A 16,331-nucleotide genomic window follows, 5' to 3' on the forward strand; every position below is an offset into this window, starting at 1 on the left:
GCCTCTAGTTCATTTCGACCATCTACGCCCGCGGCCAATCTGGCGTGGTTTGAAAGTTCCCGAATTTGATAGCCACTAGGACTCAGGTGTCCGAAGAAAACATGCAAAGAAAAGTAGTAGAAGGACGATGAGAATGGCATAAAGAGCAGGAGCGGCAGGTGGTTCTCGCACGTCTTCCACCCGGATACTAAGTTCGCCGAGCATTCGTTGTCAAGTCGAACAGGACAACCACATTTATATGTCTTGGAACATATGCGGTGCAGAGCAATCATGAACTGGCCATATGGAACCTGATGGTCTGAAACGACTCAGGAAGAGTTTCATCTCTTTCGATTTACCCCAACTGGCAACCATACGACCGCTGGCATCGATGGGCTGCAGGCCAGACTTAAAGTCTGTTTGTATTCCATTGGACTGATGGTGATATGGACTACCCGAGACCGGCAGAAAGCCCTAATTTAATCTTGTTTCCTCTAATCTGAAAGCTTTCCCGCCAGGTAAAAGTGTTTATATGTGGTGTAGTAGTTGGATAGGTATCACCTAGTACATGATGGATTGCAAGCCACGCGAAATGGATAGGATCTATCGGCAAAAATCCAAGACTTTTATGCTAATTGTAGAGACATACTTGCACCATGGCCAGTTTGTGAGGGAAGTTTCTTCGGTATGTTTTTACCCACGCAATTGTAATGTTGCCTTGTTTCTAAAATTGAGGGATGGCCTCGCTGCACATCTGCAGCGCTCAGTAGATGCAGCTGACGCACATATCAGTTCACCCAATAAACAAAAGATTCAAGTGTGCCAAGAACTTCGCACTCACAGATCATTCCACTGCATCACGTAGAAATTCAGAAACCCGCCGCGACAAGGGTGCCCATTCGCCGATCTCTGCTTACATCGTTTCATCACCACCCTTGCTTTTTTTTTTCTCGCTTCTGGCCTTGCTAAATCAATCTTACGTCCAATTAAACTACCAAGCCGCCAAAAAGCTGCGGGGTTGGTCGGGTGGTACTGGGTCAGAATTCGGGTGACACGCTGCAGCCTGATTTGACGATCCCCACCCCAGATATGTATATATGTAAGCCCATCTCCGTTATGAGCCTGATTCGACCGCCATGGACGGTTGTGGCGCTACCATGGACCCCCAAAGAGATGCGACGTATCACCTTATCTCCTACCCGGACCCGTCCAGGAGGGTGTCTTCCAGGAATGAAGCGGGAGACTCTGGCGTACCGAGAGAGTTTAGGCGTAAACCCTTGGATCGCAGCTCGACGGTCCACGATTCAAGCTCCGACTACCTGCTCTTTTCCATAGCTGATCCGCCAGCGGCGTACGATACTTCCAATGAAGCGGTTCAGAAAAGTCCTGGTAACAACAAATCGGCTGCCAGCGGAAACGTCAGGGAGACCACGGATCTCCCGGAGAGTAGGCATGTCCAGGACTCGTCGCTGATCAACTGGAACGGGCTGCCGTGGTACCGGTTCCTCGGCGATTTTCTGAGCATGCTTCTTGCAATATGCTTCATCGGTTGGTTCTCTCTCTTGAGTCTACGTGAAACGGGGAACTGACAGGATATACAACATTAGCCCTCGGTATCTGCGTCGTCCGTCTTCGAGGAGAAGAAGAGTCGGGATGGTCGAGACAAGTGGTCGCAGCGACGGAGCTGGCACCATCACTATGGCCCGTCATCTTCTCCGGTGTCGTAGGCAACGCTCTCAAAGCCTACGCAAACTGGCGCGTTGAGAAAGGCACCTCACTACTAGTAAGTCACATCTCGTCTGCATCCGTCACCCAAAGACACGCAGCACACGACAAAACCTCACACTCACAACAACCAAGTCTCTGGAGCAGATCCTCGGCTCGCTCACAATGGCAAACACAATCCTCTCCGTCTACACCCTCTCCATCTTCAACCTCTGGACCGTCTCGCTCGTCCTCGTCTGGGCCTTCAACCCCCTCGGCTCCCAGGCCTCCTTCCGCAGCCTGCACCTGCAGCCGCAGTCGGCCACCGCAACCGCAACCCTCGGCTACCGCAACTACTCCGTCGAGACGCTCGGCGTCGGCGCGCTCATGGGCGCCTCGGGCTGGTCGTGGATCAGCCCGGCGTCCAAGATCGCGTACTCGAGCGTGCTGGCGTCCACGACGTCGCAGACGCAGTACTGCAACGGCACGTGCGGCGGCAACTTTACGGACCTCATCGCCCGGATGGGCGGGACGCGCGCGGCGGCGGAGCAGGTCGCGATGGACCCGTGGGGCAACCCCCGGATCCCGAGCCTGAAGCACGCGCCCGGGTACGACGCGGCGCGGCCGGAGGAGTGGCTCACGGTCCCGTGGAGGGAGAGCGTGCAGGAGTACAGCAGCCTGATTGGGAATCGGTACCATGGGCTGCGGCCGGAGTTTGTGGGGAACGTGACGTTTACGATCGAGGCTAGCTATATGGAGGTTTACGACGTAAGAAGTCTTGCAGCGGCAGTCCGTTCAATTTGGAGTACTGATGGATGCTTGACATAGTGCGCTGAGTGGTTGTGTCAGGATGATTTGCACAACAACACCGAGGTCAGTTCAAGCGGTCGAACGTCTTACAACAAGACCCGGGTTCCCGTGTTTTGGTCTCCAGACGGAACTGACATTTCTTCTCAGGCCATGGTTGCGTGGTTCGCAGCCAACTACAAGTCCTTCGCCACCAGATACAACGCCAGCCTAGACGAGCCGCCGTACAACAACGCCTCGTTCGACTTCTTCGACAGCAACCGGCGGGAGGGAAGCTACAAGACGTCCTACGACTACTCCTTCTCCATGGACTACAACACGACCTACGGCGCCTCCGGCCCCGACTCCGCCAACTCGACAATCTTCCTCGGGACCCTGGGCGGCCTCGAGTGCGGGCAGTGCATGACATCCTGCCCCGTCCGGACCGTCTACATCGAAGCCGAAATCGCGTGCGAGTCGCGCGGCATCGCGGGCAAGTCCCAATGCGCAGCCACACGCATCCGCCAGATGCCGTCCCCGCCACGCCCGCCCGGCGTCACCGCCTTCACGAACCGTCTAATCGGGACGACGGTCCCCTTCTACGCGGCGCAGAAGTTCCCCAAGATGGGCAAGGACACCGACACGCGCTTCACGACCTTCTCCGAGGAGTTCGTCGAGAACCCCACGCGCGCCTTCAACCACGAGCTGAGCAAGAAGTACGTCGAGTGGTGCAAGCTCCCGATGGCCGTCTTCGCGGACCGGCTGGGGCTGCTCTTCAACACGTTCCTCGACGCGACGGTCGACCCGATGGCCGTGCTGGGCGCCGCCTCCGTCGTGGACGAGTCCGTCCTGCTCAACACCACGGCCGCCATGACCTCGCCGCTGCCGGCCGTGTACGTCATCGACGAGGCGTGGGTCGCAATCTACTTTGTGTCCACGCTCATCATGCTGCTGGCGGCGATAGGGGGCGTCGTGATACGGTACTACACCATTGCGCCGCAGGTTCTGGGGTATGTCGGGAGCTTGGTCAGGGACTCGCCCTACTTCGCCGACATGGCGCCGCGATGGAAGAGCACCGAGAGCGGCGAGGAGATTTCGAGGCGTCTCGGAGACGTGAAGGTGGGCGTATTTGATGTAGAGCCCGACAAAGATGTCGGGAGGATTGCGTTTGCACCTGTCGAGATGGGGCACCGTGTGCGTCGGAAAAGATGGTACGAGTAACCATCGAATTGCATACGTAATTTTCCTGCATCAATACTCGTGAAGCTATTCCGGCGATGAGCTCCTGAACTCAGCCCATCCGCCGGCGCCGTTCTGAGAGCGGGGCCGGTCGGGGGATGCGGGTCCCCGGATCTTTTAAACCGATGAAAATGGTGTCAATATTCGTCGAAGTACATATGCGCCAAACCTTTTAGCATTCAGCTCATAACCGTGAATATGTACAATCCCTTGAGCAGGCTAGGCTCATACCTGTGACCCTTGAGATGCCCGAAAAGTCATGACAGCCACCCCATGTATGTCCCCAGATACCCTCCAACATGCCATAACATCAATGCCGCGAAATGCACTTTTCATAATATTGGATGATTCAAGATGAAGTTTTTGAAATGTTTTCATTTGTTGGACGAACTTGCTGCACTTGTTCCAGAAAACCCGTCTTTTTTCATTTTCGTCGCCCCATTTTGAAGATACCCTGGTCCCGATGGATTTTGGAAGAAAAAAGGTTGGCCCTCCATGATTTTTTGGTGTGGAAAAAAAGAGACCCAACAAAGCTGGTGGTATAAGATGAGAGAGCAATATGCATGGACGCCTCCGATGGTGCTTGTGAAAAATTAAATGAACAAGAAAGGTGTTTGCGTTGACGCGGATTTAGCCGTGCAGACCACACGTTCTCTCGCGCATCAGCTCGCGACGCTTCTTGTCCTTGGCTGTGAGTGGGTTAGCTTCTGTTTCTCAAAATACGAGCGACGGGGATACTGACCTCCATCCCATGTCAGGAACTCGTGGAGACCTGAACCGGCAGGGACCATGGGCAGGACGGGCACCTTCTTGTCGGTGACGACCTCAAGGAGAGCGGGGCCGTCGGTGTTGATGAGCCACTTGAGGGCATCGACGACCTCATCGGGCTTGATGACTCTGCGGTGCTGGACGCCCATAGCGTCGGCCAGCTTCATGAAGTCGGGGTTCTTCTGGTGAGTGTGGGCGTAGCGGTCCTCGTAGAAGAGGTTCTGCCATTGGGTAACCATGCCCTGCTCCTCGTTGTTCAGGACAATGACCTTGACGCCGATGTTGAACTGAGCAGCGGTGGAGAGCTCGGTGAGGGTCATGTTGAAAGAAGCATCGCCGTCAATGTCGACAACGAGGGCATCAGGACGGGCAACCTTGGCGCCGATGGCGGCGGGAAGACCGTAGCCCATGGTACCCAGGCCACCGGAAGTAACCATGGTTCTGGGGTGCCTCCAGCGGAAGTGCTGGGCAGTCCACATCTGGTGCTGGCCGACACCGGTGGCAATGATGGTGGTCTCCTTGCGGTCGGCGGTGAGGTTGCTGAGCTCCTCAATGAGGGTCTGGGGCTTGATCATGCCGGAACGCTCAGCTCTCTCGTAGTCAGACAGGGGCCACTTCTTCTTCCACGCGCGGATCTTGTCGAACCACTCCTTGCGGTCCTCCATTGATCTCGTCTCAAGGAGAGGAATGAGAGTCTTGAGGTTGGAGGCGACATCACCCTCAACGGCCTCAGTAGCCTGGACGACCTTGTTGATGTTCTTGGGCATGATCTCGAAGTGAACAATACCGCCACGGCCCTCAGCGTGAGCAGCCTTGGCGCCAGGAGCGAACTTGGCAATGTTGAGAGTAACACGGTCGTCGAAACGGGCACCAAGAGCGAGGATAAGGTCGGCCTCCTGCATGGCGGAGTTGGCGTAGGCAGAGCCGTGCATACCAAGCATGTGCAGGGACTTCTCATCCAGCTCGTCGAAAGAGCCGAGACCGTGCAGGGTGGTGGTGACGGGGATGGAAACCTTCTCGGCAAGCTCCTTAAGAATCTGGACACCACCCTCGGATTGGGAGATACCCTGGCCGGCGTAGATGATGGGCTTCTTGGCAACGTTGACGAGGTCGGCAACGCGCTGGATAGACTGCTTGAGCTGCTTGCTCAGCAGGGCCATGGCGGCTCTGCTGGCCTGGCTGGGCAGAGAGGGAAGGGCGGTCTCGGTGGGGATGGCTTTCCTCAGGACGGAAGCAGTGACGTCCTTGGGAAGGTCGACGAGGACGGGGCCAGGGCGTCCGCTGGTGGCGATCTCGAAAGCCTCGTTAATGCGGCGGGGGAGCTCAGCGACGTTCTTTACCATGACGTTCCACTTGGTGCAGGCGCGGGAGATACCGACGACGTCGGCCTCCTGGAAGGCATCACTGCCAATGGCGGAGGTAACGACCTGGCCGCAGAAGACAACCATGGGGGTACCGTCGGAGAGGGCGTCCTGCATGGGGGTGATGACGTTGGTCGCGCCGGGGCCGGAGGTGACGAGGACGACACCAGGCTTGCCAGAGGCACGGGCGTAGCCCTCAGCCATGTGGCCAGCGCCCTGCTCGTGCTTGGGGAGGATGAAGTCGAAGTATTTTGAGTTGTAGATGGCGTCGAAGACGGGCAGAATAGCGCCTCCGGGGTATCCAACTGTGACTCACGGTCAGCCATGTGCTTCCTCTTATACGACTACCACGACTTGAGGATAGAGCAATTGGGTTACGAACAGATGTGCTTGACGTCGTGTCTCAACATCATCTCGTGGAAGATCTCTCCACCAGTCTTGCCAATGAACCTGTCCAGCATTGTAAGCTTCCATGTGCGTATAAGTCGGCGGGTGCTGGCGGCGGGATCACGTACGACTCGTCCATCTCAGGACCGCGGGGGTTGACGAGGGGCTGGACATGGCTGCGGTCCTTCTCGGCGTTGAAGGCGGGTGCTGGGGCTTCGCGAACCTCACTGCGATTGAAGTGTTGTGTTAGCCTCAAGTTTTCCCGTGAGTCACCTCGAGCAGTCTACTTCGCCTCCACGATAGAGGGGCAGCGGCGGGCGACAATGGCACTTACGGGGCGGGGGAGGAAGCAGAAGTAGCCTTATTCCTCACACCAGAGGGAAGCTTCGCAGCCTGAAGGGCAGCAATGGCGGGAGAGGCAGTGGCAGCGCGGGGAGCGCTCCTGGTGTTGACGGCCCTGAGGGCGCGGGTGGCGTGGCGGCTTCGGAGCATCATGATGGGCAGAGTGGAGAGGAGGGACGGCCGGGACAGGAAAGGAAGGAAGAATTGAAAGGAAAGAGACTCGGCTTGAGGCCTTGTCGATACGAGAAGGGGTAGGAGAGCGCGGCTCGTCGAATTGGACGATCGCAGGGGGGAAGAGGTTTGTTGGAGGAAGAGAGGTTGCAGTGCAGAGATCGCGGAGCAATGGAAATTTTGGCAGATCTCGAAGTCTAATGGTTCGGGCAGGTTTGTGAGAGAAGAACGAGAGGTTCGACTCATGCGGTACCGGGCCGGGGACGCTGGCCAGACACTGATAGGTGCTAGCCACCTTAGACTGGACTAGACACACGCGCACAGCACACAGAGAGAGAACTCGCAGAGACCTTCCCGCTTGGAGGGAATGACTGGACCCTCAAGAGCACTGAGTCCACTGGACGGCTGCTGTTTCGGAGGCAGGGAAAAAAAACCAAAAAATTTATCGGCCATCAGTGTGTGGGGTAGAAGCCTCCTCACTGGCCAGACGGCAGAGAGGGTGGGGCACTTGAGCGCAAGCGTTGCTCACTGGGGGGAGGCACGGGCCCTTCGTCCAATCTGGGGTGGCGATATCGGCCATGATTCCTGCCTTTTCCCTCTCTTTTGCTGACCTTCACATTCAAAGGGCGCTGCAGGGCGCTGAGAAACTGCTCCAGCCATAGCCGTTAGCGTCCCTCATTCCTCCTAACAGTCCCGAGGCGTCTTGCGGCTTGCCTCCTCCGCTGCGAGTCTACTGCGACTGGCATGCTGGAAAGTGGGAGGAGCAAACACACCTGCGACCGTTTATTTTCCTCCAACCCTTGCCTTGTTTCCTTTGGCACCGTGAGAAAACAAGCAAGCCGGGACGGGAGGAGGGTGACACGGCTTGACACAGGAACCTCCACAAAAACTGCCCTATCTTTCCCTATCGGTTCGTTCTCGTCATCCCGTCTACGACACTTGTCGCGCCACGACTGCACCATTGTCGTTTCTTCTTCCCTCTCTCCACGTTCGTCCAGTCTGGGCATTTCGGGATGCGGGTTGAGCCTTGGGTAAAACGCTCCAGCCACCGACATATCGCATGGCCGTGGCGTGACGATGCTACACCAATAGCCACGGTTGATTGAGGGGTTGAACGTCTTCAATCGAGTACGCCTCGACACGTGAATCCTGCGTGAAATTGGGTAGCGCAGCCCACGAGGAGATATTGAATGTTCTTTGGATATGCATAGCCGGTCAATTCCCGGTGACCGGACCCCTACTCCGATATGATCCGGCCCTAGGCCATCCCTGATCAGACGGACGGCTGCACAGGGAAGCCATCTCAACTCGAGATTACTCAATTGACGACGCATAAGGTGAACGCTGGTTGAAGTCATTATAAAAAGCGTTAAATATTGGTTTTTAGTCTCTCTACCATTCCATTACCCATGACATATGATGCAGCCCTTGAACACCGGAACCCGAATCGCACACTGAGGTATCTTGACCATGCTTACACCAATTTCCGCCAATACAATAATCATGTATGACCAAATGCTTTCGTCTTACCATGCCGTCCGCCACCTCACAGGCACCTTCTTACATGTGGTTGCGGTTGTCAAAGGGGTTGTGGCCGTTGTTGGCGTGGCCATTGTTGAGGTCGTTGCTGTGGTCGTCGTTGTACGGCTGCTGGTTGCCGTCGTTGGCCATGAGAGGCTGCTCAACGGCAATCGTGGGCTTCTTGGCCAGCTTCGCCTCCTTAGCAATGGCCGCCGCCTCGGCCTTAGCGAGGATGCGCTTCCTGTTCTTGCGGTCGCGGCAGCAGAGGAAGGTGATGAGCGCGATGGCGCCAGTGCCGGCAATCGCGAAGAAGAGAGCGACGGCAATACCAGCACCGCTGAGGGTGTTGTCAATCACCAAGCAAGAAGGGTTGCCGGAAGAATCGTCCTGGCAAAGCATGCCCGCGGCGCAGGTCTCGAACGCGACGGTCGTGGAGTAGCAACCGCTGGTGATGGTCTTGCCAGAAGCGGTGCCGGTGGATTGGACGGGGCAAGCAGTCGTCGACTTGGTCGTCGTGGTAGAGCAGACCTTGGTCGTCGCGGTCGTTCCGGTGCCTGTGGTCCCAGTGCCGGTTGAAGCGGCGGTGGTTCCAGTAGCAGTGGTGCCAGTACCGGTAGTAGAGGCCGCCGTGGTAGTGGTTGCCGCACTGGCCGTTGTGGCAGCGGTGGCAGCTGTCGTTGTCGTCTCCGCGGCTGTGGTATCTGTGGTCGCACGAGCCTGGACGACGCCGAAGTGGCGGATCTTCAGCTCTTGGGCAATGTTGCCATACTCGTCACATCTGTCCAGGGCCCATTGAGCCTCCACCATCGACTCGGTGAAGTCGCAGCCGGAGTTGATCCAGCAGGTCTCGAGATCGGCCTGTGTAACGTCGTCGGGAATCATAAACAGGCAGGCTGCAACGGAGCCCGCCATACCGCAGCCACTCAGCCGGGAAAGTTCGACATTTCGCGATCGGAGGCAGTGCAACCTCGCGGGAGTGACGGCCGAGGCGGTAGTTGCGAGAAGCGCCAGGAGCGCCGCGGCGGATTGGTAGGAGCGCATTTTATCCGGTTTTGTGGGGAGCTGTCCCAACTGCCGGAGCGGAGATCGGTCGGTAGGGTGGGTAAAGGTAGGGTTGTAGCTCGGAGTGTATGCGGAAGTGCCGGCCCAGGAGTTTGGGTGAGGAGCAGCTTCTGCAACGAGTTACTGTTGGGACGATGGCAGCTTCCTGATTGGGAAGCTTAGATCGGTTCTCTTGAGAGAATTCGAGAAGATGTCGTCGGTGAACTTTGCTTGGAGGGGGGTTCACGAAGGGCTGAAGAAGAGACTGAAGACTGCTTATTAGACGTCCCAGCAGAATCGGTCAGGTGAGGGTCGATGGAGGGGTCGGATTGGGAACACCGCGTCGAGGTTAGTAAACAGAAAGGGGAGAGAAGCAGGAAGGATCGAGCCGGGTGAGATGGGAATGAGGGTCAAATAAAAAAGAAGGCGAGAGGGATGTGAAGGACGCCGGCTGGCGCCTGGGGCTGGGCTGGACCAACTGGATCCTTTTTTTGGCGTGTTGCCATTCTCGCCGGCCTGGCATTGGATTTGTCTCTCCCCAGTCCTCCCCATCTTCCAGAGCAAGGCCCTGCGAGCGAGTGAGTGTGAGCTGAGATGCCAACGCCAGTGCCACGAGCATCTGCACCTCAGCGCGCGGGCCCTCACAACCTCGTTCGGGTAAGGCGTCTGATGGAGCGGGCATGGGAAGGTCTCCGCTTAGGCTCACTTTTGTGGCTTACCTGCAGTAGACCCAGACGATGGACAAGTACTCTCTGGTAAGGCTGGAGCCCGTTTTGCAGCGGTACCGTAGGCTATTCCCGTACCGTCTAGGGGACGGCATTGAGGCGAGGTACTTGGGCATATTGGGGGTACGCAGCATGGGCTCCGGAGTACGTGTCTTGGTGATGGCGCTGCTCTTTTGCTGCTGCTGCGGCACCGCCCTTCCCTACCAGGAAGTCCTCTGCTTGGGAGCCAGCGAATGAGAGGGTGCGGCGTGGTGGCTGACGGCGTCCGCCTCCATATTTAGGCCATGCCCTCATCTCATCTGGAGGGGTTCGCCCCATGCTGCTTACGTTGTTCCTGGACGGGACGGCCATCACCGGCCGGCTGGGTGGGTGAACGGGTTCATCTCTGGAGCCTGCCCACTTGGTGTTGGGTTGTTGACGTTCTGCTGGCGTGATGGTCTTCTGTCATTGCCATCTTGACTCGGTCACGAAAGGATGCCTTTGTGTCTCGCCAACCTCAGTGTTTCTCGTTTCCCGGCTTTGCTGGCTCAGGTTGCCTGTTGCTAAAAGCAGCTTTTGCTGTTCCCGTCTCATAGCTTATCCTGAACGGTGTAAGCGCAAAAGGCACTGAGTAAACTCTAACAATGCCCCACGAACAGGGGACCACCCTTCCGCCGACGTTCGGATTTTTGGCCAATGGCAGGCACAGTTCGGACGACGTTTCGCCAGTCTTTGCAGCGTTTTCTGACAGTGTCTTAGAGCTCCGCAGGCTGCAACATTCCTGTTGGACGGAACGAGGACGGAATGAGGGGGCGGGCATCGGTTGAGAAAAACACAGAAAGAAAAGGGGCCCCTCCGCTTGCTCGGATAGGTACGAAGTAGCGTCGTGGGCTGTGGTGATGGGGCTTCTGATATCCCTGTTGCGGCTTGAAAAAGTGCTTGAAGGTGCTGGGCTGCGTTGGTTCGTGGCTGAGACCCTGGAACGTGAGCCAGCCTCCCCCAGTCACCAATCCCCGTCACGATTCGGCGGACGCCATGCAGGAGCTGAAGTCCCTTTTCTCTCAGCGACAACAGCCGCCGTGGTTGGCTTGGCTTAGGGGAGAAAGACCCTGCATGGCGGATAATCTGAAAGAAGGCGGTAATATTGACCGCCGATTGCCAGACCTGCGCATTTTGAGAATCAAGCTCAAAGAGAAATATGGTTGTGGTTTCTCGATTGTTCGCGATGTCCCGTGTGTTGCCGTCCCAAGCAGCCAAATGACAGGGAACATGGAGGTGCCGGGGAACAGGAGCAGAACGTTGACGCGGTCAGACCGGAAGCCTCTTTGGCAATGGGGGCCACAGGGCATCCACCTGAGACGGAGCAGTCTTTCGGATTGCAGCGTGATAGGGTAAGCGGGAGGAGAGTAGCCCGCGGCCAATAAGGTAGGCGATACGATCGAGTCTCGGGTTGAAAGGCCATGGACCTTCATCGTCAACGGCCCTGCCATCTGTATTTCGTACCCATGGTGAGCAAAAAAAGTTTTTCGTACCTTATTCCTCGTAGCCTGTATTGCGGCAGGCTTCCAGAGTGTTCGGGATGGATGTCAGCGGGGCGGGGCGGCATCTCCATTCCCGCTGAGTCGGTGGGCTTGCACAAAATGGGATGAACAGGCCGAGGTGCTTGAGTAAGTATCCCGGACGCGAATGTTTCCATCCCCATGTCCATGTTCTGCGCCCATCGCGAGGGGGGAATGCGAGCGAGTTTGCGTGTGGTGTTGCGAATCGTGCGCTAACCGCGTAGGCGAGGCGTAGAACGACAGGGACTTTATTGAGCCTCTGGAGACTCAGCCTCCTTTCTCCTAAACCCCCGACGACGTTGCTGCCGATACTCTTGGCTCTTGCCTCTGTTGGTGTTTTCGCCGATAAGGCCAGCCCTAGGCAATGGAGGTGATCTGCCTAGCTTCTCAGGTAGTCGCGATGAACGTTTTACGAATACCTTCCTCGGGAAACAGCGAAGGGCAGGCAGCAAATAAGCTCCCTCTGGGCTGAGGAAGGAATAATCATTCTGCCTGGGAAGGAACGCGCCAATCTGATTTGGCGTGCACTGGCCGACTAAAGATCCTCCTGCGCCTACCTACTAAGTAAGGTAGGTAGGTTACCTGCACTGACTGCAGCTGGGCGCTTTCCCTTCCCGCCAGTCAGCCCAGCCCGAGCTTGACATGGAAGTTAGGGAGAACAGGCTCCCACCTTCCGATCTAATTCTGTCAGCATTCACGACTGCGTTTCCGGCCACTGCAATTACGGTTGCCCATCCCTACTGCATCTGGAAGAAGCACCCGGCGATGCGTTCCGTCCTTCTCACCGCAACCGACTTGGCACCCGGAGCTCTTTCCGTTGAGCTTAGGTAAGGAAATGAACGGCGCATGAATCTCACTCCCACAGACGTACGGATACCTACAGAGCCAAGCTGCCAATGTAAGCTTAATAAAAGGAAAAAATTGGCGCATCCTTTGGAGACTCGTTACATCTGGGCACAAGATCTCACCGTCTCCTGTAATGTGGCTGGTGCTGACATCCAAGGTAACCAGCCACGTGCGTCTTGAAACTGGCAGCTGAGGCTGGTGCCAGTGTCTGACATGACATGCTGTGGTATCCGTACACATGTTAGAAATGGCTGGCTAGCCGATGCTGTACATCCCCGTTTTGCGTTGTTTGGTCCATTTGATCCATTTCCCTTCACCGCAGAGACAATGACAGTCCGTCGGCTCTTTCAACGCATGTTTCGATCCAAATCGGGTTCTGGTGTCAACTTGCATTCAATGCCAAGACAACGGAGTGCGACTGAATGACGAGCTGCCAATGCTAGATAGCTTCATCACATGATATTTTGACCACCTACCTACTGCGGTACCTAGTAGGGATTCAGATGATAAACGGGGATCCAATGAGGCTCCCAGGTAGGCAGGTAGGTTTGACGTACCTTCTTTCCTCAAACCGTGTCGTCGTCGCTTTCCGTCGGGCAGGAGCCGGCCCAGTCCCTGTGAACCACCACCTTCCAGAAACGACATCCCCCGCCCCCACACAACTACGACGTCATCGCTCAGTCCTCAGAGTCCAGACCTTCAACCTTGCTGAGCTCTTCTTCAACAATAACATTGCATTAAACCTGCAACTTTCCCAGACTGCTCAACAGCATCAACAAAACCCGCATTGTCCCTAGAGACCTGACTTCATACGTTTTACCGATTCCCTACGTAACCCCTTGAACGTTACCCAACATGCCTCTCGTCGTTCCCGGCATCAACAACATCACCGACGAGTCCAAGACTCAGGAGTGGAGCAACAAGCTCGTCGGAAAGAAGCTCCATGAGGAGGAGTCCAACGAGACTGTAAGTCGCATTCAAGATGCCGCATGACCTTTACCACATCGTCAGCGTACTGACAGCGGCCCTGTTCAGACTTTCTGCAAGAGAGATCTCCCCGAGAAGTCCCGTGTCATCGAGCCCGGCATGATGGTGACCAAGGACTTCGTGCCCGACAGGCTGAACGTGCACGTCAAGGAAGACGGCACCGTCTCCCACGTCGTTCACGGCTAGATCAGCATTCACGACGTGTGACGATATCCGAGATCCGAGTCTGGGGCCTCGAAGGTGTGCGCAACGATTGGCTTACGAATAGCAAGACTTTGCATGACTGTACAGAAATTATTTTGGAATGAATACACCATTTAACTTGCCTATGAGACTTCCTTTCTGATATTTGCCTCGACGGAGCTTCAAATCCAAGTGACGTGATGCCCGTCTGCTGCGGTGCCTGCACCCCTCAATCCTCGGTAGCGCCCTACCCCTCCAAACTGCACGCCAGGTCTACCCCGCCCGCCTGACTGCGGGGCAATTTTCCTGCGATGCTCGCTCTCCAACCAACCCCACCATCAATTCACCTCAACCACGCCGGGCAAAACCACACGACGCGCCGCATCGCCCTCCTCCAGAACTACCGTGATACCCCTTTCTGTTAATCGCTGTCGTCCGTCAACACCGCCAAAATGTTCAAGAAAGAGTATGGCAGCCACCTCCCTCTCAAAAAGTCAACGTTCCCAATCAAAGGCTAACAATCGCCCTACCCTCGCAGCATTACCTCCGCCCCGAAGCAAAAGCTCAAGTCCTCCGTCCAGCGCTCCCTGCGCCAGTCGCTGCTGGGCTCCTACCCGCTCCTGAACCCCTACATTGACGAGTTGATGCCCAAGAAGGCCTCCCTCGAGCAGATGAAGCTGCCCGAGCGCTGCTCCCTCTACGTCTGCGACCAACAGCCCCTCTTCTACCAGCAGGACAACGGCACCCTCATCCCCCACCTCAAGCTCGTCCACCGCTTCCCCAAGGGATTCCCGACCATCCGCATCGACCGCGGCGCCATCCGCTTCGTGCTCTCGGGCGCCACCCTCATGGCCCCTGGCCTGACGAGCCCCGGCGGCCGGCTGCCCAAGCCGAGGGACGGCGACGAGGGCGTCGACGAGGAGGGGCACTGGAGCAGGGAGCTGGAGAAGGGCGAGCCCGTCGTCATCATGGCCGAGGGCAAGACGGAGGCGTGCGCCGTCGGGTTTCTGGTCGCGGGGACGAAGGAGGTTAAGGACAAGGGGAAGGGACCTGTGGTCGAGGAGGCGCATTTCTTGGGCGACGGCCTTTGGAGAATTGGATCGGAATAAGGGGAAGATGTTTGTTTTGATGGGCATATGAACATCACGGCCGCTTTTGGTTGAGATGGGGGACACGGGAGCATGGCACGTGAGCATTAGGGGTATCGGAAATACTTCACGAGAAAAGAACATTGCAATGGAAAAGATTTTAGCGCGCATCAATCAGTCTTCACCACAAGGTTTCTCGCTCGCCTGCAAGGTTCTCAGTACGTATTGAAATTTTCGTATTTACTTTGGCAAAGACCATACATATCTCCCAATGTTCCCGCCGTTATACATTTTCCTTCGTCCCTTGTCGTATCCTCCAGAATCTCTATTATGCGCCAACATCAATATCTTGGAACCCGAATCTAACCCGGCGTTCCCCTGTTCTCTTCGTCATGGAAGCGCAAAAACCCTCTACCAAGCGGCCCAAGGTATATCGCCGTTCAGAACCTGAGTTCGTCGAGCACATTAACATGGCCGAAGGAATCCTCAACATGATTGAGAAAGACACCGCGCTCGGTCTCGATCTCACGGTGCCAAAGAGGTTTATCCGCCACTTTTTGCATCCGAAACACAACGACGAGACGCGTCAGAAACGAAACCAGGAGATAAGTGCTTTGCTGGAGAGATTCGAGTGCGAGGATGCAGAGAACGAGGCCTCGTGTGAGTGTCAAGTCCATTTGGATGAGACTCTCACCCTCCGGAAGCTCGACAACAACATGGAGCCTCAGCCGTGGTTCCACCACTACGACCCGACCTTGGCCGAACGCGATCCGCTCCCTAGTCCATTCACCGACCAGACCGGCCGACGGCTGCCTTTATTGGCGGAGATCCAGAGCAATCTTCAACAGCTTTGGATCGACGAGCCTGACATGAGTCTCGACCGTTTTCAAGTCACACCGCACCTCTGGGCTGTCTGCCAGCTCGCCTCTATCGACCAGCTTGAGGCGCTGCTCGGGGACTTGTGTAGTGGAAAGATCACCTGGAAGGACATGCACAAGCGTGCCACGATGTTCCTTGACGACTCCCCCGACAGTCTGTTCGCGTGCAAGGTGCTGGACTTGCAGACATATGACATGTCTGCTCTAAAGGAGGTCTCGGAACATGTAATGTCCCGCGAAGCGATCTGGGGTTCTCAAGCGGTCGAGAAGTACAGAGAAATGCTCTGTAACATCGGTCCCGAAGGTGCGGGCAATATGGTGCTGAGGCTCTGTCCGCGGCACAGATGGGACAACGCGCAGTATGCGTTTGAGCCTCTTGAGCAAACCGCAGACTCTCTTCGCGTGCGGTTCCGGTTCCTGCCTGACACGAGACAGAAGCTGGGCAAGGAGAGTGCGCATGCGTTGGTATGGGACGGGAACTTGGCCAGGGATCCCGAGGAGTTTCTGCGACACTACCCACTCGAGAGGGATTACGACCACAATATCTGTCTTGTCACGATCGGCAGAAGCGGGACCCATGAACTCAGAGATGGTCAGATTATCGAGATCAGATCGAAGATCCAGGGCCGGCGTCCAGAGTTTCTGTTGTGGGAGATGAGATACAAGGCCCGGCTGATGGTCACCATGATCTCTGCTGCCCAGCCTGGAGCCCTCGAGGCCCACGATGCAGTCTATGATTATGAAGATCGTGAGACTATGAGCTGCACGCCAGGCTGATGTCCCGGGG

At 56.4% G+C, this 16,331-nt stretch overlaps 6 protein-coding genes across 6 annotated transcripts; 4 read left to right on the top strand and 2 right to left on the bottom strand.

Moving 5' to 3' along the window:
• Positions 1-1,115: 1,115 nt before the first annotated feature.
• Positions 1,116-3,690, top strand: GCG54_00010318 (uncharacterized protein; the record flags this gene model as incomplete). Its single annotated transcript, XM_045410243.1, has 4 exons — positions 1,116-1,527; positions 1,587-1,762; positions 1,840-2,451; positions 2,512-3,690. The coding sequence occupies 4 exons, from the start codon at positions 1,116-1,118 to the stop codon at positions 3,688-3,690; spliced, it is 2,379 nt and encodes a 792-aa protein (XP_045260198.1).
• A 648-nt stretch (positions 3,691-4,338) lies between these two features.
• GCG54_00010319 (Acetolactate synthase catalytic subunit) lies at positions 4,339-6,719 on the bottom strand (the record flags this gene model as incomplete). Its single annotated transcript, XM_045410244.1, has 5 exons — positions 4,339-4,397; positions 4,451-6,142; positions 6,220-6,287; positions 6,353-6,451; positions 6,559-6,719. The coding sequence occupies 5 exons, from the start codon at positions 6,717-6,719 to the stop codon at positions 4,339-4,341; spliced, it is 2,079 nt and encodes a 692-aa protein (XP_045260199.1).
• Positions 6,720-8,297: 1,578 nt separating this feature from the next.
• Positions 8,298-9,299, bottom strand: GCG54_00010320 (uncharacterized protein; the record flags this gene model as incomplete). Its single annotated transcript, XM_045410245.1, has 1 exon — positions 8,298-9,299. The coding sequence occupies one exon, from the start codon at positions 9,297-9,299 to the stop codon at positions 8,298-8,300; it is 1,002 nt and encodes a 333-aa protein (XP_045260200.1).
• Positions 9,300-13,263: 3,964 nt separating this feature from the next.
• Positions 13,264-13,581, top strand: GCG54_00010321 (uncharacterized protein; the record flags this gene model as incomplete). The annotated part of the gene is made up of 2 exons (XM_045410246.1): positions 13,264-13,374; positions 13,420-13,581. 2 exons carry the CDS (start codon positions 13,264-13,266, stop codon positions 13,579-13,581), a joined length of 273 nt encoding a protein of 90 aa, XP_045260201.1.
• Positions 13,582-14,030: 449 nt separating this feature from the next.
• On the top strand, positions 14,031-14,687 carry GCG54_00010322 (Translation machinery-associated protein 20; the record flags this gene model as incomplete). The annotated part of the gene is made up of 2 exons (XM_045410247.1): positions 14,031-14,044; positions 14,117-14,687. The coding sequence occupies 2 exons, from the start codon at positions 14,031-14,033 to the stop codon at positions 14,685-14,687; spliced, it is 585 nt and encodes a 194-aa protein (XP_045260202.1).
• A 371-nt stretch (positions 14,688-15,058) lies between these two features.
• Positions 15,059-16,321, top strand: GCG54_00010323 (uncharacterized protein; the record flags this gene model as incomplete). Its single annotated transcript, XM_045410248.1, has 1 exon — positions 15,059-16,321. The coding sequence occupies one exon, from the start codon at positions 15,059-15,061 to the stop codon at positions 16,319-16,321; it is 1,263 nt and encodes a 420-aa protein (XP_045260203.1).
• Positions 16,322-16,331: the final 10 nt, after the last annotated feature.

Source organism: Colletotrichum gloeosporioides, assembly GCF_011800055.1.
Source record: "Colletotrichum gloeosporioides strain Lc1 chromosome Unknown consensus_71, whole genome shotgun sequence".
Taxonomy (NCBI): domain Eukaryota; kingdom Fungi; phylum Ascomycota; class Sordariomycetes; order Glomerellales; family Glomerellaceae; genus Colletotrichum; species Colletotrichum gloeosporioides.